Source organism: Oryctolagus cuniculus, chromosome 10 (assembly GCF_964237555.1).
Source record: "Oryctolagus cuniculus chromosome 10, mOryCun1.1, whole genome shotgun sequence".
Classification (NCBI taxonomy): domain Eukaryota; kingdom Metazoa; phylum Chordata; class Mammalia; order Lagomorpha; family Leporidae; genus Oryctolagus; species Oryctolagus cuniculus.
The window spans coordinates 27,203,665-27,229,099 of NC_091441.1; the positions used below are offsets into that span (position 1 = coordinate 27,203,665).

At 39.2% G+C, this 25,435-nt stretch overlaps 1 protein-coding gene across 4 annotated transcripts in view; it reads right to left on the reverse strand.

Moving 5' to 3' along the window:
• Nucleotides 1-8,500: 8,500 nt before the first annotated feature.
• SMAD4 (SMAD family member 4) overlaps nt 8,501-25,435 on the reverse strand; it is a 66,392-nt gene continuing 49,457 nt past the window's right edge. For 3 of the 4 annotated variants that reach the window (XM_051851945.2, XM_051851943.2, XM_051851944.2), the window contains 2 exons: nt 16,599-16,737; nt 8,501-15,110 (listed from right to left, as the gene is read on the reverse strand). In XM_051851945.2, coding sequence (XP_051707905.1) covers nt 14,899-15,110; nt 16,599-16,737 — 351 coding nt within the window. In that variant the 3' untranslated portion in view covers nt 8,501-14,898. Of the gene's footprint in view, nt 15,111-15,949; nt 16,063-16,598; nt 16,738-25,435 lie in introns of all 4 variants that reach the window. The other variant, XR_007921790.2, reaches the window with a different exon arrangement.

Below are 25,435 nucleotides of genomic sequence, written 5' to 3' on the forward strand. Positions count from 1 at the left end.
TGTCTTATTCTTATTTCTTGAATTTCTAAGTTTATTTTTAGGCATCTGTGGAGATATTTGCTGTTTTTTTCCTCTGTTGGCTACTGTGCCTCTGTTGCTTAGTGGAGCATATGATCTTTCAGTGAATACCCAGATATGTGCTGGGTGTTGCCTATGAGCTATGGCCAGTGCTCCAGGGTGGGGTGGTTATCCAGGGTGACACCCAGGTTGGGTATGGTAGATCTCTAACACAAAACGGGGTATGATCACCCCTGTTGGCATGATACCCTTATCTCCTCTCTTCCAAGGTGATCAATGCCTAGGTGCTAGCCCTCAGTGGATGCAATACTTATTCACACTTCCACTTGAAATGCACTGAAGATCTGTGAGCATGGATCCTGCTGCAATGACCCACCCCAGGCAATCAGGAAGCTCTGAGTGTGTGTGATTGCCCAGAGTCCCAGCTACATCCTGCCCCCTCTCATGCAGAGTTCCCAGTCTCAGTACACAGGACTCCCACAGTCACAGGGTGCAGAGGATCCACTCCATCCTGCTAGCCTGTCCCATCCACAGAAAAGCAAACATTCCCAGAGCCAGCTGCCAGTGGGTGCTCTGCCTAGGTAGTTTGATCCCTGGAGCCTATGATAAGTTCAGAGGCTGGGGCACCTCACAGTCCTACTTGGGGGCCCAGCCTCAGTCAATTCTCAGCAAGACTCAAAGACAATGGGTAATGCAGATTTTTCAGTCTGGTAAAATCACTGGATCACACGTGTACACAAGAGCCAGTGGCCACAGCCCTACTCATTTCACAATTATGCCTGCTCCCCACTGGTTGCTGGGCACATACAAGAGTCTCTGCAGCCAATACTGATGTCAGAATGGCACCTTCTCCTGACCCACTGCTGTAGCTTTTACTCCCGGCAAGATGGTGTCTTGTCCTCACCAGTTGCTGGGCATGCACACAAGAGCTGCTGCAGCTGCTAACTATTTATATCCAAAATGGTCACCCTCCCTGTTGGCCGGGTGCCACTGTGGGAGTGATAAGGAGAGAAAAACGTCCTTTTTCACTGGGTTAGCAGTCACCTTGTTCTCTCAGGGCTCTGGGCCAGACGCAAAGACAGTGTAGTCTGATAGGCACTCCCTCCAGCTACATCACCAATGGCATGGGCTGCTACAGTCTGATCTCACCTTGTTCTCCAATGCTGGCACTTTCTCTGGCTCTGGGCTGCTGGGGTTGTGTGTTGTGTCCATGCTCATTGCTGCACACCTGCACCTTCCACACAGATCCATGGCATCTCTCTTCCTTCTGCAGAACCTCTACTAAAGTCTTCCCTCCAACTCTCCTCTAATAGTGCACTATTTGTTGTTGCTATTTTCCCTTTTCCTTATTCCACCAAGTTGGAATCCAACCAATCAATAACTTAAAAAAAAATACAGCAATTAGCTCAATTGTGAAGACTGAATTAATCAAAATTATTACTTAATTCTGATGAATGGATACTATGGTGTTAGAGGTGATGTGAGTCACATCCTTATTTTCCAAAGTATGAAGTCAGTGCATATATAAATGAGGAGCAGAGAGGAAACAGAAGTATGACAAAGATGGACAGAAACAGGGAGGCAATAACTCCCCCCCAAAAAAGCTAATAAATAGGAATGGGAGACAGGGAGATAGATGAGACAGATAAAGGTAAGAAAACACTATTATAAACCTTTAGTTAACAGTCTTTAAATTTTTTAAGATAGTTTTGAGACAACTGTATTTGGAGATAATTACACTCACATGCAGTTGTAAGAAATGACACAGAGAAATCCCATGAACCCATTACCCAGTTTCTCTCAGTAACATTTTTTTTTTTTTTAAGATTTATACATTTATTTGAAAGAGTAACACAGAGAGAAAGAGGAGAGGCAGAGAGAGAGAGAGAGGTCTTCCATCCGATGGTTCACTCCCCAATTGGCCACAACAGCCAGAGCTGTGCCAATCTGAAGCCAGAAGCCAAGAGCTTCTTCAGGGCCCCCCACACGGGTGCAGAGGCCCAAGGACTTGGGCCATCTTCCACTGCTTTCCCAGGCCATCGCAGAAAGTTGGATTGGAAGTGGAACAGCCAGGTCTCAAACCGGCACCCATATGAGATGCCTGTGCTTCAGGCCAGGGCATTAACCCACTGTGCCACAGTGACAGCCCCAGTAACAACATCTTGATAGGCAAAGCACAATCATCATCCTGGGCTCACTGTATCAATCCAGGGAAGGACTAACATTTCCATCCCTAGGGATCTCTTCCTGTTATAGCCACAGCCACCTACTTCCCATACCATGCCCTCCCCTGACAACCACCAACTTTACTGTTTCTGCAATTTTGTCATTTCAAGAATGTTCAGTAAATAATTTGTAAACTTTTGAAATTGACTTTGTTCCATTCAGCATAATTCTCAAGACTCATGCAGGTTGTTCCATGTATAAAGATTTGCTCCTTTTTGTTGTTCTGTAGTAGTCCATGGATGTATCACAGTTCATTCAGGTGTTGTACAGCAGGTTAAGCCACCACATGGGATTCCTAACAGAGCAGCAGTTCATATCCCAGCTAATATGCACTTCCAATCAGCTCCCTGCTAATGTGCCTGGGAAGGCAGTGGATGATGGCCAAAGTACTTGGGCCCCTGCCACCCATCTGGGGAGACCAGGATGAAGTTCCTGGCTCCTGGCTTTGGCCTGGGCCTGCAAGTTGGTCAGTGAATCAATCATGGAAGTCTCTCTCCATCACCTGGTCCCTCTGCCCTTCAAATAAATTAATCTCTAAAACAAAATATTCATGTGCAGAACAGCATCTGAGTTCTTTTCAGCCATTAGTTATCACAATAAAACTGCTATAAAAAATTCAGATCCATATTCTCAATGAACATGTTTTCATTTCTCTGGGAGTGCAACTGGTGGACTGCATGAAAGGTGTGTATTTCATGTTTGTGAAGGAACTGCCGAAGCATTCTCCAGAGTGGCTGTACCATTTTACAGTCCCACTAGCAAAGTATGTGTGCTCATTTTCTCTGCATACTCACCAGCATCTGACATCATCACTTTTTATTTCAGCCATCCTGAAAGGCTTACAGCAATGCTTAATTCTGGTTTTACTTTGCATTTCCTCAATGCCTAGTGATACTAAACATCTTTTAATGTACTTATTTGCAATCTGGATGTCCTCTTTGGTAGAATATCTTTGTCTTCTGCCCATTTTCTAACTGGATTGTTTTATGGCTGAGTTTTGAGGATTCTTTGTACATTGTGGATACGAGTCTTTAATTGGATATGTAGCTTGCAATTATTTTCTCCAAGTCTGAAATGGTGTCTTCATTTTTCTTAACACGGCTTTGCAGAGTGAAAGTTGTGAACTTTATAAAATCCATTTTATCAGTTTTCCCATTTATGGATGATACTTTTGGAGTTAAGTCTAGGAATTTCTTAATTCTAGATCTCAGCAATTCTTTGTCTAAAAGTTTTGCCTGATCCATTTTTGGTTAAATATTGTGTAAGACTTGGGTCAAAGCTCATTTTTCAGTCTATGTGTGTCTATTTTCTTCACCATTTGGTAAATGGCTAACTTTCCACCACTGAATTGCTCCTGCATCTTTGAAAAAAGTTATGGAGCCGGCATTGTGGTCTACCAGGTTAAGCCACCACTTCTACTGCTGACATCCTGTATCAGAGTGCCAGTTTGGAGTCCCAGCTGCTCCACTTCTGATCCTTCCTGCTACTGTGCCTGGGAAAGCAACAACAACAACAAAAATCAAGCACTTGGGCCCCTGCCATCCATGTAGGAGACAAGGATCTTCCTTATTCCTGGCTTTGGCCTCACCTACACCTGGCTGTTGCAGCCATTTGGGGAATGAACCAGCAGATGGAAGATTACCTTTTTCTCTTTTAATCTGCTTTTCAACAAACAAATATAGCTTAAAGTTGTACATACTTGTGTGGGTGTGATTTTAGGTTTTGCTCTTTTCCACTGACCTTTGTATCTGCCAATACCAGTCTTGATTACTGTAGCTAAATATCTTGAAATTGACTCCTCCCACTTTATTCTTTTCAAAATTGCATGAAGTATTCATACAATTCATACAATACATGTACATTCATAATAGTTTATCTTTCATAAATTTTACAATCATCTTGTCTATGAATATAAAATTCTTATCAAGAGTTTTGTGCATGCTGTCTATCAATTCTAATAAAAATTTGGGGAGGATCAACATATTTTCTATGCTGAGTGCTCCAATTCATAAACAGTATTTTTCCATTTTTAATCTTTATCAGCACTATGTAATTTTCAGTATGTAAGTCCTACACATTATTAGGTTTACTCCCAAGTATCTTTTTAAAAGTGATTATAAATGGCATTTTTAATTTGTATCCACATTTATTGAAACTACAGGGTTTTTTTTGGGTGTTTTTTGTACAAAGAGCTTTTATCCTAACATAGCATTCAATTATTGGATTTAGGATTTTCAAAAAAATACATAGATATTTCAAACAGTTTGTGGGAAATTAAATTACAAGATAAATTTGTTGTTGTAAAAAATTCTGAAACCCATGCAATTTTTTCACAATACACATTCTCCATGAACTTTTGAATACCTCTTATGCATGAATTTTTAAAAATTTCTGCACAAAAATGAAATCCTTTGAATTCCATTTTTTATGAACTTTCTGAAGCCCCCTCATACTTTCCTATTGCTGTTCTACACAGTCATAATTGGGACCATTTTGTTTTCTTCCTTTCCAAATTGAATACCTTTATTTCCTTTTCTTGTCTTATTACACTGGCTAACACATTCAGCACTATTAAAAGAGACATCCTTGTTCCTGACCTAAGCAATAAGTTTTTACCATTAAGTATGTGGGTTTTTTATGAGGACTCTATCAAGTAGAGAAAATTCTCTATTCCTATTTTGAGTTCTTATCAAGAATGTACACTGGATTTTGTCACATGCTTTGAATCAATTGATAGGACAATGAGATTCTTCCTCTGTGGCTCAACAATGCGGTCAGATTGATTTCAAATACTGAACCATTCAAACAATCCTGGAACAAGCTTCATTTTGTCATGATTTATCATTCTTTTTTATGCACTGCTGTTCGATTTGCTCATGTTTTGTTCAAGATTTTCCTATAAATACTTAAGGGATATTAGTCTGTAGTTTTCTTTGCATTATCTTTCAGAGTAATACTAGCTTCATAAAATAAATTGAGAAGCATTCCCTTGTCCTATTTTCTGGAAAAGACTACAGAATTGTTATTCATTCTCCTTTAGTAACAATTCTTCAGTGAAATCATCTGGGCTAAAGGTTTCCTTTTTAGGATTTTTCAAATTATGGGTCTAATTTTCTTAATAGCTATATGCCTATTTGAATAATCTCTTTTATATTGGGTAAGTTATAGTAGTTCAAGCAATTGTCAGTTTCATCAGTTATTAAAATCATGTATTCAATTATTATCCTTTTGATGTCCAGTTTGTAGTGATAGCTTCTTTCCCCAAACTGGTAATATGCATCTTTCTGTCAGTCTTGCTGCTTAGTTTGCCAAAGAACTAGCTCTTTCATTGTTTTTCTGTTTCAGGTTTACTGATCTCAGCTCTCTGTATTTCCTTCTTTTTGCTTGCTTTCTATTTATTTCACTCTTCTTTTTAGGGGGCTGGAAGTGGGAGTTTTGAGTATTGATTTGAGGGTTTTCCTCTTTTCTAATTAATTCATTAATTAATTAGAGATGCAATGAGAAAAAGACAAAGAGCTCCCATCCCCAAGTTCACTCTCTGAATGACCCAGACCAGGCCAGGCTGAAGCAGAGGGTAAGGAACTCAATCCAGGGCTCCCACATGGCTGTGATCTAGCTTAGCTACTTCAGTCATCACAGGGTGCACATTAGTAGGAAGCTGAAATTGAGAGGGAACCCAGGTAATCCAACATAGGACCCAAGCATCCCAACCAGCAGCTTAACCACTAGGCCAAATGCCTGCCTGGTCTTTAATTATTTTCTAAGGTTTGCATTTAATGCTATAAATTTAGCCTAATTTAGCATTGCTTTAGCCATATCTCACAAACATTGGCATCCCTTATTTTCACTTTCATTCAATTCAGCTTTTCAAACTTCCCATGAGACATCCTCTTTGATGCACAGATTGTTTTGAAGTGTGCTCTTAGTTTCAACTGTTTGGAGATTTTTTCCTGCTATCTATGTTACTGATGCCCACATCTATTACATGTTGTCAGAGAATATTCTGTATAACTCCAGTATAATTCCATATAATTCTAGTTCTTATAAATGTGCTTTGCTTTACAGCCCATAATAGAATTTGGTAGTCTATGTTGTTAACACTTGAAAAATACATGTATTTTGCTGTTCCTGAATACTTTATCCCATAAACGTCATTTAAATCTTACTGGCTAATGATAATATTGAATTCTTTTAAATAACTGATGATCTTATGTTTAGCTGTTCCTAGATCGAGAGGTGTGGTAGTCCCCAACTATAGTTGTGAACATATTCCTCCATTCACTTCTTTTTTTGTAGCTCGGGGGGTACATACACATCCATGATTACATTTCCTTAATGGACTATCCCTTTTATCATCATATAATTCCCCTATGTTGCTTCTTTTTGCTCTATCTTATCTGCTTTCCTTTAATAGGTAATGTTTACCTAACATACATTTTTTTTCTGCCTTCATATGTTTGAAGTGAGTTTCTCGTAGAGAACACACAGTTGGGTCATGTTTCTTAATCTATTCTGCCAATATCTGTTTTTGTATTTTCTGTTTCTCTTTCTCTGCATTATTCTGAGCCACCTGAATATGTTTTAGAGTTCCCCTGTACCTATAGTACTCTCTGTAGAGCTTTTTTAGTAGTTGTACTAGGTATTACATTACTTATACATACCTTGCTGCAGCCTACCACTGTCATTTTACCAATTTGAATGAAATATAGAAAACTTACAATCCTATACATCTCTTTATGCTTCCCTGTTCATAATGTCTTAAGTACTTCCTCGAGATAAATTCAGAACTACCTTAGGCAGTATTATAATTTCTTCTTCAATTAAACAAGAAGTTAGAAATCTCAGGAGAGCATATTTACCCATATTTTTGCTTACCATGTTTTTTCTTTCTTCTCAATGTTCCAAAATTTTCTTTCTTCATCATTTTCTGCTGTTCAGAAAACTTCCTTTAACCATTTTTTCTTTTTTTTTGGAAAGACAGATTCACAGAGAGAATGGGAGACAGATCTTCCATTCGTTGGTTTAGTCCCTCCCCAAATGGGTGTAATAGCCATTGTTGGGCCAGGCCAAAGCAAGGAGCCTGAACTCCATCTGTAACTCCCACAAGGATAGCAGGAGCCCACGTACTTGGGCCATATTCTAATACTTTACCAGGTGTGTTAGCAAGAAACTGAATCACAAGTGGAGCAGCTGAGACTACAACTGGAGCTCCTATGGGATGCTACATCATAGGTGGTGGCTTACACTGCTGTGCCACAATGCTGATGCCCCTTCTTTAACCATTCTTTAGGGTAGGTTTTCTAGCAACACATCCTTTGGTCTGCCTGAACATATCCTGTCCATCTGTCTGAGATCAAATGGTGGTCCAACAGGAAAACATCAGAATGCAGATATGGATTCTACCCCAAAAGCAGGGCCCAAACTAACAGAACATAAAGGCTGGTGGGAACGGGCTCTGCAATTTATCAGTGAGGCAGTGGGGTAAGGAAGGTTTGCAGGAGATAAGAACATCCTACCTTTTGAGACTGCCATTTGTGGGAGAGTTGTATGTAATAATAGAACACAAAGAATCAAGGCTCAAGAGTGGAGGGCAGAGAGATGAAGAATACACACAACTGCCCTTCCTTCTGAAGCACTCCACAAAGAATTGGTTTTGTTTGTTTTCTTCAACTGAACGTCAACCTAATACCCTCTTCAAGTTCTAGCCTAAAATACTGTTAACCTCAGGTTAGCAAACAGGTGAGAACAAGTTTCTTGTCTGATAAACATCTTGGGACCTCGTGTCAGTCATATCAGAAAGAAAATATTGGTGTGGCTGTGCTACTGACAAGCCTTTGAGACAGAATCCCCTTACTTGATGCTCCCTCTCCCCTGCCTCCACTGCCCACTTTGATCCTCATTATACAGAAGCAGCTGGGAGAAAAAAATAGCTTTTTAAAATCCTTACATGGGCAACTATAGGGTCTCTAATTCTCAATTTCTATTTCTCTGTTAAGCATCATAAGCCCCTAAACCCTACCTCTTCTCCAATCACCATAGCTCCACACCCTCCTTTTAGAAATGAGAAAAAAAAACAGGGAATGTTATTCCAGGGTCACATCTGAAATACCATTAATTCTTCCCATTTTAGTGGCCACAGGAGTGAAGGCAATGAAGGAAAATGCTGACCTCAAGTTGAGAATTCTCTACGTGATGAGGAACTCTTTCCAGATCCAAGACATCCACAAGCTTAAGAAAAAGAATGAGCACATAATGATTTAGTTGGCTTTCTCTTTTAATCAAAAACATACTTTGTTACAGAGTTCTCAAGAAAGGTTCAACTATTTTTTAGCCACAGACTTCAACCAGGCAAAAGTATACAGAAAGCCACAAAGGAACTACGGGAGCTTCAGCTGACCAGTTTTCCCAAAAGCAGAAGCTAACAAGTGGCTCTTCTCTGGGTTTTGGCATAGCTGCATTCCTCTGACTTCAGAAGAGGAGACGGAGTTGGAAAACACTACCACCAAATCTGTCCCCACCACCTCAGTCACTTCTTCCAAACTGGACTCTGCAGCCCACCAGGTTTTCATCATCTAGAGCCATTCAGACTTTTCCCTTAAATCACATGTCTAATGCATTGAACAGAAGCCAGTATTTGGAGGAAGTCTGCCAACTCTGTGTTTAGCCTTTTTAACCAATCCAAGCCCATGAGTCCTTCTATCAGTGACAAGCAGCCTCAGCAACAGCAGCTGGTTTCATTCCTTCCTCTCCAGCTTCCACAGAGCTGGCCTCTACCAGGACTCCCCAGTCCCCACCCCACCCTTCCCCTTAAGAAGGTTCCCCAGGTCCTTGAAAAAGCCAAGTCCACTGATTCTACTCATCCAAGGACAGGCTGGAAGACAATTCTGAAAGGAATGATCCAGCCAGAAGTTATCTAATCAAAAGAGCCAAAAATAAAGTGAGTAATCATACACTGGTATTGTTTTCTTGAGTCATATACAAGTAAACCATTTTAATTGATGCAGTTCAGAACAATCTCCCTGTTTTGAGCACACATGAGTTAAGAAACCAAAGACTCAAAATAATGATCTCTAATATCATTAGGCATTGATAATAGGTTTTCCATCCATTTTAGTTGAAAAACAAAAACAAAAAATTGCCAGCACACAGCACTTAAGAGGATGGTGTCACATATGCCAATGTGAAAGCTGGAATGTCATGACTCAAAACCTTTAAAAACTTTGAACAGAGATGATGGAAAAAGTAAATGAAGGCTTTCCCCACCCCTCTTCTCAGATTTTTGTTTTGTGTAAAGTGTTTATTGCAGTCCCTATGGTGTGCTGGCCTTTGGTTAAAATTAAGTCATAAGGTCATATTATGTAACTTCTTGTCCATCGGAGAACAGTAATAAAATATCAAGCCTAGTCTCATTTAAAATAACACAGAAATAAGAAAAAAGCCCCCTCCAACAGCAGAGCAAAGGTAAGGAAGAAACCCAAACTGCTGTGAGGTAGGCAAGGTCACTTGGAATTCAGAGCTGGAAGAACAAATCTAGTCCAACTCCCCTCATTTTACAGATGAGGCAACTGAGGCCCAGAGACAGTGAATGACTTGCCCAAGGTCACACATCAAATTAGTGGCAGAGCAACTGTCTGGTCTAACCCAGAGCCTTTAATCAGATCCAGAATACTGGCTCTAGAGCTAGTGTGAGAGCATCCTAAATAAATTGTGTGAAAACCATCCACATCAATGGAGAGAAATGATTGTCTTCACCGAATGTCTTCAGTCCTTCCCACATTTAAGAAAAGGTAAAGAGCTTCACTCATCCATTCAAGTCTGATGTGAAAATCCCTGAAAACATCAGCAGTAACTTTAGCTATTCCTTGGGGCAGGATATCAGACCCTCAATTCCCATAAAGGCACCTAAAGGTCAAAGTATCTATAGAGGATGAAGGCCAGAAGATGCAGCTGAAAAGGGGACACCAAAACGAAACAAAAATGGCTCTTCCATTTCCCAAGGTTTGTTCTGTGTTTCTGTGTGTTGTGTGTGTGTTTGCTGGTGTCCTTTAGGCTACTGATGCTAATGTAGGAACCCCTGCAACACCAGTTTCTGTATTATCAGCACTGAAGTGGAGGCAATGCAACCTTTCCAAGCCTTGCTCTAAAGTGGAAAAATAGGAATATGACTTACTTCTCTTTGCCTCAACTACCTGAAATCCAGCAAGAACCAGGAAACATTCCATGCAATGTTGAATGCCAGTACACTGAAGTCCTTTTCAATACTTTATAGAAAAGCATTTGGGTCCTGCACCACAGCTTGTACTGTGTTTTTAGAAAAGGTTCTAGTAAGTTTGGTTATCTGGTTTCCTTGCCCAAGTAGAAATAGAAAAGTAAGAAGAGAATACTAAAGAAAAGGAAAACGTGATGGAGCAGCTGCTGAGAAGGAAAAAGTTCAGGGGCAGAAAAGGAGTTAAAAAGACTAAAAATTCGACCAGCGCTGTGGTTCACTTGGCTAATCCTCCGGGTTCTAGTCGCGGTTGGGGCGCCGGATTCTGTCCTGGTTGCTCCTGTTCCAGTCCAGCTCTCTGCTGTGGTCTGGGAAGGCAGTGGAGGAGGGCCCAGGTGCTTGGGCCCTGCACCCGCATGGGAGACCAGGAGGAAGCACTTGGCTCCTGGCTTCGGATCAGCGCAGTGAGCCGGCCATAGCAGCCATTTGGGGGGTGAACCAACGAAAAAAAAAGGGAAGATCTTTCTCTAACTCTGCCTGTCAAAAAAAAAAAAAAAAAAAAAAAAAAAAAACTAAAAATTCAAAGCCACAGCAGTCTGACATACTCAAAAGACAAAACAGTCCTGCCTGTCTTAGAAGCCCCTGAAGTCCACACAACCAGCTAAGCACAAAAAAAAAAAAAAAAAAAAAAAAACAAAAAAAAAAAAAACAGCAAATCCAGGTATACAAATTAAGTAACTCAATCAAAAATGGCTGGAAAAAAGTTTTACCGCTTAAATAAGGCAAGTTTTGATTATGTGTAAATTTTTAATCCACCTTGACGCCAGATAAAACAAGATAAACCACTTAACAGCACTGAAACCAAAGCTAGGAATAAGGCCGCTGACTTTTTACTTCCTTCCTGGTATATTAGAACAAAAATTATCTATTCAACCAGGGGAAAAATGGTAGAGACTGCAAATGTTCTCATAGCTTATTTCCCAGATTCTTGCCAAGGAGGATTTAGTCATATGCAATGAAACAGGTTCTGCCTTTAGGGGAGAAAGAAGCATTTCTTCCCAGTTATCTGTTAGTCTCGGGCAAACTCCACCTCTGAAAAAGTTAACAGACTTTATATGCAATATGCTTTCATACACTCAGTACCTCGGTAACCTAAATTCACTATTATCCCCATCCGCTATCATTGAATACAATGACAATGATAAAGAGAACTACAGAAATGATCAACGTAAAGAATTCGGCCTCTCTCAGAAGAAAAAATTGCTTCTTCCAAAGGCTTTCAAAAAAAGTCTGAACTAACCTGACTTGGCATCAAATCATTAGAGAGCAACTGACGGTCAGTGCCCATCAAAACAGAGCAGAAACATTTCACTTTCTAGTCTTCAGCCTCCACGGATACTTAAAGACCATGTAAAATTTTTCTTTCCCAGATGGCCACAGTCAAAAAGATACCTGCAATTACTTTCCTGCAATTAGCAATAAACTTAAAATTGGATGATTTCTCATCTAGAAGAAAGGACATTTTAAACTTCGATATATAACACAGTTAAGATGTGTTGTTTACCTGGATGTTTCAAGAATGGTTAACCTTAAGCTGGATCATCAAACCTATTAACTTGTACTTTTCGCAGGAGGAATGGGACAGGGGACCTATTCAATGTCTAGGGCATTATAAAGGAGCTATGTTTCTGGAAAAACAAGACTGAATGGCAGTGATTATCATTATCTCTGTATACCAGGGCAGCAAACTATAAAAAACAAGATAAATTATATCCCAAAAAAGAATCACTCCCTGGAAAATAAAGGCAATACCATTAAGGATTCCCTTTGATAATACACTTCATGAAAGGCACCGGCAAAAGTGGAATGGGTCTCATACTGGCTGTACTTGATTCCCCTCTCGTTCCGCTTTCACTGAAATTCAACATTCAGAGAGTCTTTGAGATATGAATTAAAGAAAACCTACCCAGAACCATATCCTGACAATAATCAATTTCTGAGAACTGTGGAAACTATTTTATCCTCAAAGCACACAAAAAATTTTAAACCTGGGGAAACTTTTTTTGTCTTATCAAAGGTGACCACATCTAAGAAATAGAAACACAGTTTAATAACCAAGCTGTGAGAAACAGCTGATCATAACATGGGTGTTTTCTCAAAAGCTCATGCCTCAATCTAGGTAATATAACAACTAATAACTAGAAAAACTTCTATATTTTATGGCTCTTAGTAGAAAGAAACCAAGACTGGTGGTTTGGCTATAAAGAGATATTTCTTAGCAAATACTTTCTATATACTTCCAGCAGGTGAATAAACATGAAAACCTTCCTTAAAGTAGAAAAGGAGGTAATGGATGGTACCATTGCATGGTTAGGGTTCTAATCAAATAATCTGGATTCTTAAAATTCTCATTATAAGACTCTCTCCTCTCATTCCTATTTTTCTTTCACAGTAAAACAGGCCTAAAGATAAAAATTTCTAAAGAAGGTATCTTTTTATACTTCTGTCAACAAAACTTAAATCATTTAACTTTTACAGATGAAAATTAGGTCTTCACTGAAAGTACTTGAGTATTCAAAAGTACAAATGAGTTGGTAGAGAAGTTATTTAAAAAACAGAAGATGCGTAGCCTGGATCAGAATTTATGTTTCAATCACAGCAATAAGCAAACTCAGTGGCAGAACTACAGGATGGCCCTATAAAGGAGACCTTCTAAGCAAGGCAGAAAAAGCTTTGTTCATGTCAGCTGTTATAAAAAGGACTATTACGCATAAGTGCTTCTATGGCTCAAATCTGTAACACACTTTAGTCGTTGTAAGTTTACAAGGACCCTTCACAAACAAAAAATCATCTGAAAGATAATCCTTGATATATTTCACAATATTTATCGCGTAGACCTTCTTTTACATAGACAACTAGGCTTATTTTTGCTACAGCAAAATAAAAATTCAAAAAATAACCAACTCTACATGTAATATACAATATCCATGGGAAAGTCCTGGTAGAGTGTGAGAGAAAAACCAGAGCTGCCCAATAGAACTGGCTGTTGCCTGCCATTTAGTAGAAGGTGTCTTGCCACTGAGATTGGACTCAAAAGTGCAAAAGAAAAAAATTTTAAAAATCAAACCTAGAATTCAACTTTGTATGTCGAGATTCAGTTTTATTTATGCTACTAGCTAGGTAAAAAGCATACATATTGTGTCTGTGGTACAGTCAATACATCTGCAACTTTTCTACTTAAATTCTCTATACAAAGTCACTGCCAATTGATATGATCATTGATGGCAAAGGGCTTAGAATAACCAAAAGGTATAAAAAAGTTTGCAGTCTTGCCCCAAGATACAAAAACTGAATTTTAAACAATATCATAACATACATGATTTAAACAGTATATGAAAAAAAAGTCACACATCAAATCAAGTACAAAAATATCCAAACTACCTAGTATGAACTGTATGTAATGTCTCCATTATTCTGCACAGTATTTAACACAGAATTTACCAGTTTCCAAAATATTCATTTAGATTAAGCACTGTCACCTTTGCAGAACAGTGAAATACTATGTTGAGTGACACTGCTTTTAGTGTTTTTAAAAATACAAAACTTTTCCCTATGAATTAATGAAGGAAAAGAAATTCCTCTTCTAGGCCAAAGTAGCCAACCTTGTGCCTAGTATATAGACGAACATACCTACTGCTTAATAGGGGAAAAGTATACTCCCTGATAGTCATCCAATAGGGATAACAAATGTAATTTTAAATGACATTTTTGTCTAGTAATTTTAAAGAATTCTTAATACACACTCAGATTAGTGTTTTGCCTTGTCAAAAGAAAATTGAGTTGCAAGACAATCTGAATTGAAATCACCTCACTAGTTTAACTTGCAAAAAATATTTTGGATAAAAGGTTATAATACATTACTATTTTATTTGTTAAATACAGAGTAAAGTTGCTCTTGGTAAAATTAACTCACCCACATGGCACAATATTTTGGAGTAAAGTTTGTCCAACAATAACAATTTGCACACAAAATAACATAGGTGAATTAACTTTGAGCACTTCTCTGCCTTTAAAATCAGCAGTATTGAATTTATTCTGTAGAATAACACACACATCAATGTTCTGCATATAAAAGGCTCTAAGACATTTTAAAGGGCTAAATTTTCCAGCATTGGAATGACTCTTTCATACACAACTGGTAAAGATTTAGTAAGAATGCGTTTTTCCTGATCTTCAAGCTCTGAGCCATGCCTGAAAAGTTCTAAATAGGAAAAAAAATTGTTTTAATCCAGTTTCTGTCTGCTAGGAGCAAGGCAGCAAACACATTTTTCAACCCTTTATGAAAAGATAAAGCAGAACAAAAGTGAAATATATCTTCAGATAATAAACAGGATTGCATTTTATAGTCCACCATCCTGACAATGTTAGGGCCCTGACAGTAAAAGACCTCAGTCTAAGGGCTGTGGGTCTGCAATGGGCATGGTGTGAAGTACTTCATCCAGGAGCTGGAGAGCCCTGTGCAAGTGAATCTCAATCCAGCAAGGCGTTTCTTTGATACTTTGTCGTGGGTAATCCGGTCCCCAGCCTTTCACAAAACTCATCCTGAGTATGCATAAACGACGAAGGTCATCAACACCGATTCCAGCAGCAGCTGACAGACCTAACGGAAAAGATTTAGAAGATGTCAGAGAAACGGGGCGACTTCTTCCCATCCTCCCTACATTCTTATAAATAAAGTGACCAGCTTTCTTTACTTCATTCTCAGCATATAACTTCTTTGTCAAAGAGCTAAGAAATAACTGTGGGTCTAAATTTTATCAACAGAGACTGAAGTCTTTTGGTTAAGGTAAGTTTATATTCCACATGTATCTTCTAGCTACCATCAACTACAAAGTAAATTACCACAATCCACCAACACCCCACCGATTATTCTCTTTAGAAGTGGAGGTGAAGGGATAACAAACTGGTTTTTAAGAGGTACTGCATGTCCACAGATTGGCTCTAACAACCTTATTGTCTGTCCGCCTAAACAGCCTAGTTCCGAGTACATTATGACTAATAAGACAATCTTCCTGGTTCTACTAAGACTTCTTACATGACCCAACTGATGTCTGTCTCTTAATTCTGTAGTACAATAAAGATATACACAATCATTCAATGGGGGGAGGCGGAGATGAGAGTAAGTGAAAATAAGAAATTCAATAATAGTTATGGATTTTTTAGTAAAAGCATGTTCAGCAAAACTAGTAAATTAATGGCTTGATGCCCAAATTTTTTAAAAAATCAAATTCTCTAAATGGATATGCCTTATCTACCTCTAAATTGTAAACTCCTGAACATTAAGTCACCATAAAGACTCTGCACCTAGTTTTCACATACAATCATAAAATCAATTTTCATTCATCAATATTACAATGAAACTAATGGGAGGAATTTGCATGTACTGTAGAGAAACCTGCAGGGCCACTGCAGTTTTCTTAGCCAGTGTGATTTGCTTACCACACTGAAGAGGTTAAGAACAGGGGTTGAATGAATCACTAGTTATGCCTTCAGACGTGGAAGATGGGTGCCACGTGTTTCCATCATAAAAGTCTATAGTCAGGAGTTTAACTCTGCAGTAAAAAATTCCCCATCAGTGTGAAACCTGGCACACAGTTCAATTTAACCCTAAAATTAAAAAAAAGTCTACACGTTATCAAAATACCACCCTCACTTAGTTTTCTCTCCATGCTTTCCACACTTTAAAAAAACAAATGGAGAGGTGTCCAATTCTGAAACCTAAATATGCTTTCATTACTAGAATAAAGTCAAGCACTTCAATGAATATAATCCCACCCTGCTGGTGAGGCAGGAATCATAATAAGCATCAACAAAAAAAAAAAAAAGGGAGACATAACAATGTACCATAATAACCCCCTTTTTCCTTTATCCCATACTCCCTTTCTGACACAAAAAGAATGCTAACAGGATTGTAGGCAAAGGGCAACTATTATAGGAAGAACAACTTTTACAAAAAAATGTTTTTTCCAACTGTTATTCTAGTAAAAAGAATTTTAACTCTGTTATTGCTTAAAGTAACAAATCAATTGAGTGAATTAAAATGAAATACCAACTATTACATTCTAACACAAATCAAAAGCATACTTACTGATAGCTGGAGCTATTCCACCTACTGATCCTGGGCCAGGGATGTTTCCTGCCACAGCTGCTGCCTGGGCAGCTGCTGCAGCTTGTGCAGTGGCTGCTTGCTGCTGCATCTGTCGATGACACTGACGTAAATCAAAGACCTGTTTAAAAAAAAAAAAAGTTAAGTTTAATGTTATGAGTCCATCAGAAAATTCCATATATCAAAAACCAATGTACAATGTATTTAAAACTTAAAGTTGCATTTTACTCTCACAAGAATTAAAATTGTTAATTTTCATATGGATTGTAACTGATATAAAACTACTTAGGAAAGGTGGCTTGGAGCTCACCAAGAGGTGTACTTCATTATTAGGATGACTTTCACTGTCACATGCCTCTGTGTCCTTTATCAGGTTCAGCGTGGGCCAGTTGGCATCCTTGTGAAAACCCACTGTGTAAATGAACAGTAGAGAAGTCACCTCACCCTTGAAAACCAAATTGTTAAGTTGCTTTAGACTGGAGTCATGTGGCCAACAGCTAAACATTCTTTACCATTCTTTTAGTTGGAAGAGTGTGACAAATGGCATTGTTGCTATATAAGAAAATATCTACAATTTTAGAGACTTGTACTTTAGTGCACAGGGGAAAAATAACATAGTATCCAGGACTTGCTTTAAAATAAGAAGCAAAGTGAAAAATGGGTACATCAAATAGAAAATCTTAGTAACTATCTGATTTGAGTGAGGGGTACATGGGATTTCATTAAACTAGTTTCTCTCTACTTTGCTATATGTTTGAAAATGTTCACACTTCTTAAAGAAAAGTAAACTATCAACAATTACTATGTTTTTAGCCTCCCCCATGGCATTTTTCTTTCAGGATGAGTTAAGAAGGCATTTTTAAGTAATTCTAGTATTCTCTATCAACCTAGCCAAGGACTGGTACAGTAATGAAGAGGTTGCCACTTTTACCTTTATCTTCATGAAAGTACTGGATTTTTCTTTGAATAAGCAACAAATTATGCATAATAATTCACATCACATTTTTATCTGGGAAAAAAAAACATCATCCTAGAATAATATATTGCTTATATTTGATTCTTTTTTTTTTTTTTTTTTTTTTTTTATAAAGACCATTAGGGGCAGGCATTTGGTGCAGCAGTTAAGACACTGGTTGGGACACATGTGTCCCATGTTGCAGTGCTCCAGTTTAAGTACCGGCTCCACTCAGAGATTCTAACTCCCTGTTAATGTACACCATGGAAGGCAGCAAGTGATAATGGCTCAAGTAGTTGAGTCCCCACCACCAATATTTAGGAGGCTCAGATAAAGTTCCTGGCTCCAAGGCCTCTGGGGGATAAGACAGCAGATAAGAACTTTCCTCCATCTCGCACATTCTCTCAAATAAATAAAATAAATTTTCAAAAAAAGATTTATCTATTTACTTGAGAGGCCGAGTTACAGAGAAAGGGAGAGGCAGAGAGACAGTCTTCCAACCACTGGTTCACTCCCTAAATGGTCTCAAAGCTAAAGCTGAGTCCATCCAAAGCCAGGAGCCAGGAGCTTCACCCAGGTCTCCAACATGGTGCAAGGGCCCAAGCACTTGGGCCATCTTCCACTTCCTGCTTTCCCAGGCCATAGCGGAGAGCTGAATTGGAAGAGGAGCAGCTGAAACACAAACCAGCACCCATTTGGGATGCCTACACCGCAGGCAGAGGCTTAACCTACTATACCACAGCACCAACCCTAAAATACATAAATTCTTTTAAAAAATTAATTTGTTAAAACATTGGATGATTACACAGGAAGAGAAGTCATGCTGTAGGAAAGGAGAACAACAGAATGTAGAAGACTGCTCAATGTCACTGTTTCCTAAATCATTTTAATTTCTGAACCATGTGGCTAGATTCCCTATTCAAAAAGTAAACTAATGTGAAAAAAAACTCCTAGTGTCCAAATAATCTAAACAGCAGCAAGTGTAATTATCACTGAAAATAAATTAAAGATCACATAACTTCCTACTTGATGATACACAACAGGTTTGGAATACAAACCATGAATTTTTAGATGCTTGAAAAAAATTCTGATTATCTCCAACCACAAAAACTTAAAGCAATAATAAACTTTCTCCAAAAGGAAATCACTTCTCAGTGCCCATCTTCTCAAAAAGTGCTTCCAGATTAGCACTAATGAATGAACGAAACTTAATACTACCCTATTCATTGAAGAGATAATTTTATATTGCCTGGTCAATTTATTAAGTCCTAAAAGCGTTCAGGACAGAAAGAATGACAAAGTCAGATTCTGAACATCAGAAATCCCACAATGATCAGAAAAGAAATCACTACTTTCTAAAGAACTTGTTACAGTTGATGAATCTACACTGACACGTAATTATCATCCGAAGTCCAGTTTGCTTTAGGGTTCATTCCTGGTGCTGTGTAGTCCAGGGGTCTGGACCACGTATGGTATGTGTTATATCACACAGAACAGTTTCACTGCCCTAGAAATCCCATGTCTGCCTATTCATCATCCACTTCCCCACCATCCTCGGGCGCCTACCCATCGTACAATCTCCGAAGTTTTGTCTTTTCCAGAATATATAGTATGTGTACAGTACGTATCCTTTCAGGCTAACTGCTTTCACTTAGCTATATGCATTTTAAGTCTCCTTCACGTCTTTTCATGGCTTGATAGCTCACTTCTTTCTAGTGATGAATAATATTCCAATGTCTGATGTACCACAGTTTACATCCATTCACCTACTGAAGGATATCTTGGTTGCTCTTGGGTTTTGGCAATGATGAATAAAGCTGCTATACACATCTGCATGCAGGCTTTCTTGTGGATAAAGTTTTCAATTCATTTGGGTAAACATCAAGAAATTTGACTGCGGGATCACATGCTAAAGAGTACACTTAGTTTTTTTGTTAGTAGATGATAAACTATCCACCAAAATAACTCTATCATTTTGCATTCTCACCAGCAATGAAATCCTCATTTCATTTTAGCCATTCTAATACATGTGTAGTAGGCACCTTACTTTAGTTTTAATGTACAATCCACAAATGACATAATATGTTGAATATCTTTTTAGATGCTTACTTGCCATCTGTGTATCTTCTTCAGTAAGGTGTCTGTTCTGGTCTTTAACCCATGTTTTTTAAAATTAGATTGATCCATTGCTTATTTTTGGGTTTTAGTAGTTCTTTGAATAGTCTGGATAAATTTTTTTATCAAATGTGTCATTTGCAAATATTCCCTCCCAGTCTATGGCTTATCACATTCTTTTGACACTGTCTTTCACAGAGAATATTTAAATGTTCAGTCATATCGTATATAAAAGTCAGCTCCAAGGTCACCTAGGTTTTTTCTATTCTTCTAGGCATTTTTATAATTTTATGTTTTATATCTTAGGTCCATACAGCTACTTTAAAAAAAATTATCAGATTTATGTACACATGGAATCTTATTATCTGGGAGTAGGGAATAAAACACTTCACAAATCTCCAAGGTTCAAATATGCTCTCAACATTAACATTCCTCCCCTTCCACCATGAGTCACTAAAATAAACCAAATAATCGTCACACATAAGCTGCCTAGAATATTTGTAATTACCTGCAATTAGTATTGTTTGAGCCTGAATCAATGCTAACATCAGCACAGATAACCATGAAGCTGAGAATTTATGAGGTATCAGCAGATGTAGTGATTGCTCAGGCACCTCAGCAAATCTTTCTTCCACAATAAATTATTTATGGATTATAACACTGACCAAAAGACTTAAATTTATTCAGTTAGGCCTATACCACTAACTGAAACTTGGGCTGCCTCCTAACTTCATATCCTAACCGATCCTTTGTACTACAACAGATTTCATCTATTGTTCTGGATAGTAAAAATCAAGGCTATTATTAAAATGGTACCATCTCCCTTCAGGATTTGACTAAGTTGCTAAAAATGACAATTCAAAATAACCAAAAGCTTTAAATTTAATCTTTTTGGCTGGCTCAAATTCAAAACATTGTTGATCACCATGCCTCAGTTAATCGACTTAACTGTTAATTTATTTAACTATGTTTCCTGTGGTTACTTTCTTCTTCTTCTTCATTTATTTATTATTTTATTTTTTGACAGGCAGAGTTAGACAGTGAGACAAAGAGACAGAAAGAGAGAAAGGTCTTCCTTTTTCCATTGGTTCACCCCCCAAAGTGGCCACTACGGCTGGCAGGTTGCAGCCTGCACGCTGCACCGATCCAAAGCCAGGAGCCAGGTGCTTCCTCCTCCTGGTCTCCCATGCGGGTGCAGGGCTCAAACACCTGGGCCATCCTCCATTGCACTCCCGGGGCCACAGCAGAGAGCTGGACTGGAAGAGGGGCAACCGGGACAGAATCCGGCGCCCAAACTGGGACTAGAATCCGGGGTGCCAGTGCCGCAGGCGGAGGATAAGCCTAGTGAGCTGCAGTGCCGGCCCTCCTGTGGTTACTTTCATATGTGTTTATTACAAACCTATTACTTAACATAGTTGAGTATCTATAAAGATCACTGCCAGCATCTTCAGGATGTTGTCTTTCAAATGGGAGTAACATTTTCGCATTTTCCTTCACAAAGCTTAATTATAATACTGTATCAGTTTGAATAACACTAGGAAAAAGTAATTCAGAAGGAGAAATAGATGATGTTGGTTTTGGGGAGCACCTGAACATAAGATTATATTAAGGACTTGCTAAGTTCCTGACCTAAAGGTAAGGATCACAGTATGTGTTAACCAGGAATAAACTTTAATTTTAACAGGGTATATAAAACCCTTCAACCTGGCCCACCTGTGTTTTAGAGGCATCCTCTGCCCCATTCCCCTAATAAGTGTATGTACAAAAACAAACCTGACCCAGTATTATCTGGGAAATGCAAATCAAAACCACAGTGAAATTCTACTGCATACCCACTAGGATGGCTAAAATCATAAAGACAATTTCAAGTGTTGAGCATGTACAGAAATTACATCTCTCACACACTGTTAGTAGGAATGGAAAATGGAAAACAGTCTAGCAGTTCCTCAAAAAGTTAACACATGAGAGTTACCTCATGATCCAATAATTCCACTCTTAGGGACATATCAGGAGACATGAAAACATATAACTACATGAATACTTGCAAATAACTGTTCACAGCAGTTATTCCTAACAGAAAAAAATGGAAAACTGGAGGTTGGTGTTTAGCATAGCAGTTGAGGTGCCACTTGGGACTGTATCCCACTTCACAGTGCCTGGGTTCAAATATCAGCTCTGCTCTCAATTCCAGCTTTGTCTTTTTTAGAACATTTTTAAATTTATTCTTTATTTTCATTTTATTTATATGTAAAGACACACAGGCAGACAAATATCTTCCACGGGCTGCAATAGTTGCGGCTGGGCCAGGTGGAAGCCAGAAGCCTGAGAACTCAATCTGGGTCTCCCACACAGGTGACAGGAAGGGACCCAAGTACCTGAGCTAGTGCCTGCTGCCTCCTAGGGTGTGCATTAGCAGGAAGCTGGAATCAAAGAGGAGCCAGGACTCAAATCCATGCACTCAGATATGGGATATCAGCACCCCAAACAGTATTTTGACTGCTGCATCATACTCTTAACCCTTAAAATTCTAGCTTCTTTGCTTGTAAAATGCAGTTATAGCTCTAGTTTTTCTCATTCTAATTAAAAAGGGGAAAATGTATGCATGTGTATTTTCAACGTGTGGGCACTACTTCTAGGGGTTTATGACATCTGTCGACAACTCATCCCAGTAATTTCATCACTGGTGAGAATTTATCTAGCAACCTAAATAGTAATCTACATATATCTTTACTTATTGCTGCCAAAAAAATTAACAAAAATGTGAATGATAAATTTAAGTATATTTGCATCTTTCTTTTTCGGATAATAAGACTCTTTGGCAGATTAATAATCTTGGTAAACAGAAATCATCCTTTTAAAACTTAATCAACTACTAAAACAAAATCACATGTTCTAAAAATTCCAAATACCTTGTCCCATAAGATATTTATCTGTTGCTCAGGGCAAAAGTATGACTCACTATAAAATTCTGTCCATCATGATTTGTATTAAGTGATAGACAATCTCACAATGTGGGGGCTTTCCAAAGGCCACTTGTGGGGCTGGCGCTGTGGTACAGCACGTTAAAGCCCTGGCAGGCAGCACCGGCACCCCATAAGTGCACTGGTTTGTATCTTGGCTGCTCCACTTCCGATCCAGTTCCATACTAATACACCTGGGAAAACGCGGAGGATGGCCTAAGAGCTTGGGCCCCTGTACCCACATGGGAGACCCTGAAGAAGCTCCTGGTTCATGGCTTCGGCCTGGACCAGCCCCAGTCACTGCAGTCATTTGGAGAGTGAACCAGCAGATGGAAGACCTCTCGCTCTCTGTCTCTATCTCTCTAACTCTGCCTTTACAATAAATAAATCTTTTAAAAAATTTTTAAAATTTAAAAAAGACCATTTGTACCAAGAGAGCTGTTAGATTTGACAATCAAAAACTTAATTATGCAAGATTCCATATTATTTAAGCAATTTCAATTGCTTGAAATAATACTCCATATCCGTAAGTTCATAAATACTATCTGGCATATAGTCTATATTCATTGTAATTCCCTGCCCAGTCACTTAAAACTACACAAATAATGCATAAACTTCTCAATCAGGATGGATGGACTGGGTTTACATAATCACCTTCTCTCTTTGTTGCAAAAACATACAAACAGAAAAACTACTGAAACATAGTTTGCTTATTTTTTTTTCGAAGTAATCAAAATGCATATAGGGCTGGCATCAACCAAAATAATCTTAGGAAAAAATACACTTCTCAATGTCAAAACTTCTTATGAAGCTATAATAATCAAGTGCCATTGCAACAGGCATAAAGAGCAATGAAATAGAAATGACAAACCAAAAATAAACCTTTATATTTATGGCCAATTAATTTAACAAGAGTTCCAGGACAATTCCACTGGGGAAAAATAATCTGAAAATATAGTGGCTCAAAAAAGGAATACAGCATTTGCATGCAAGAAAGAAGCTGGACTTCTTCCTTATAGCATACACAAGAATTAAAATGGATCATAAACATGAAAGTCAAAACTATAAAAACCATAGCAGAAAACACAGAACTAAGTCCTTATGACCTTAGATTAGGTGACACTTAGACATGACATGAAAAACAAAATTAACCCAATGTAACACTGAACCACATCAAAATCAGAAATTTCTGTGCTGCAAATAATATTACCAAGAAAGTAAAAGGATTTCTCTGCTTGCAGTCTTGCCATCAACCATGAGAAGGGCATGATTCTGGTAGCAGCTGCTCCCTCAGAACAAAAGAAAGACCTAAATCTGATGTTGAGCTTCAACATGAATGCCACAACAGATAATAGACTTGTTGAATACCTGAAGAGCTAGAGGAGGGAAGATTTGTAAGACGGAAAGAGCGTGATTCTTCAGTCACAGATTTCTGGAACACCCTTCACTCCCACTACAAAGTATCTATTTGCTGCTTTTTGGTTAAGATGGTGAGAGCCCTACACAGCCTTAGTCACAAGTAATACACTCAAAGCTCCTTGCAGCAGTTTGTGGTGACTTGGAGCACGCTTTGAACTTCCACTGGGGATTTAACACCAAGAGAGAAAAGTGGTAGGAGTGAACTTCCTTGTGCCTTTGAAACTAGTGTGGTGGCCAGCGCCGCGGCTCACTAGGCTAATCCTCCACCTAGCGGCGCCAGCACACGGGGTTCTAGTCCAGGTCGGGACGCCGGATTCTGTCCCGGTTGCCCCTCTTCCAGGCCAGCTCTCTGCTATGGCCAGGGAGTGCAGTGGAGGATGGCCCAGGTCCTTGGGCCCTGCACCCCATGGGAGACCAGGAGAAGCACCTGGCTCCTGCCTTCAGTTTGGCGCGCTGCGCCGGCCGCAGCAGCCATCGGAGGGTGAACCAATGGTAAAGGAAGACCTTTGGCCGGCGCTGCGGCTCAATAGGCTAATCCTCCACCTAGCGGCGCCGGCACACCGGGTTCTAGTCCCGGTCGGGGCGCCGGATTCTGTCCTGGTTGCCCCTCTTCCAGGCCAGCTCTCTGCTGTGGCCCGGGAGTGCAGTGGAGGATGGCCCAAGTGCTTGGGCCCTGCACCCCATGGGAGACCAGGAAAAGCACCTGGCTCCTGCCATCGGATCAGCGCGGTGCGCCGGCCGCAGTGCACCGGCCGCGGTGGCCATTGGAGGGTGAACCAACGGCAAAGGAAGACCTTTCTCTCCGTCTCTCTCTCTCACTGTCCACTCTGCCTGTCCAAAAAAAAATAAAGGAAGACTTTTCTCTCTGTCTCTCTCTCTCACTGTCCACTCTGCCTGTCCAAAAAAAAAGAAAGAAAGAAAGAAAGAAACTAGTGTGGCCATGTGATTCAGAAGTAATATGTCACTTCCTTGCAGAAGCCTTTAACAGACAGTGATCAATTTACGCTCATTCCCTCCAGGCCCAACGTGAGAAGAATCCTTAGTGAACCCATTATGGACATGCAGTATATGACTAAGAATTATAACTGTTGTTTTGAATCACCAAGATTTTTACGGTTGCAGCTGATATTAATCCAGCAAATCCTGACTGATATGGAGATGAGATTCTTGGTTACTGCGGGAAACAGTGAAGACTCTTTCTGCCTGTGAGAGGGACATGAATCATTGGAGACATACAGCAGGCTACAGAAGACAGCTTCTAAAATGGAAACAAGCATTCATACATTTATGCAATTTCCTCTCCTTGAATGTGGGCTGGGCCAAGTGACTTGTTACTTAATAAAATAATGCTGCCAAAGTAATGGAATGTT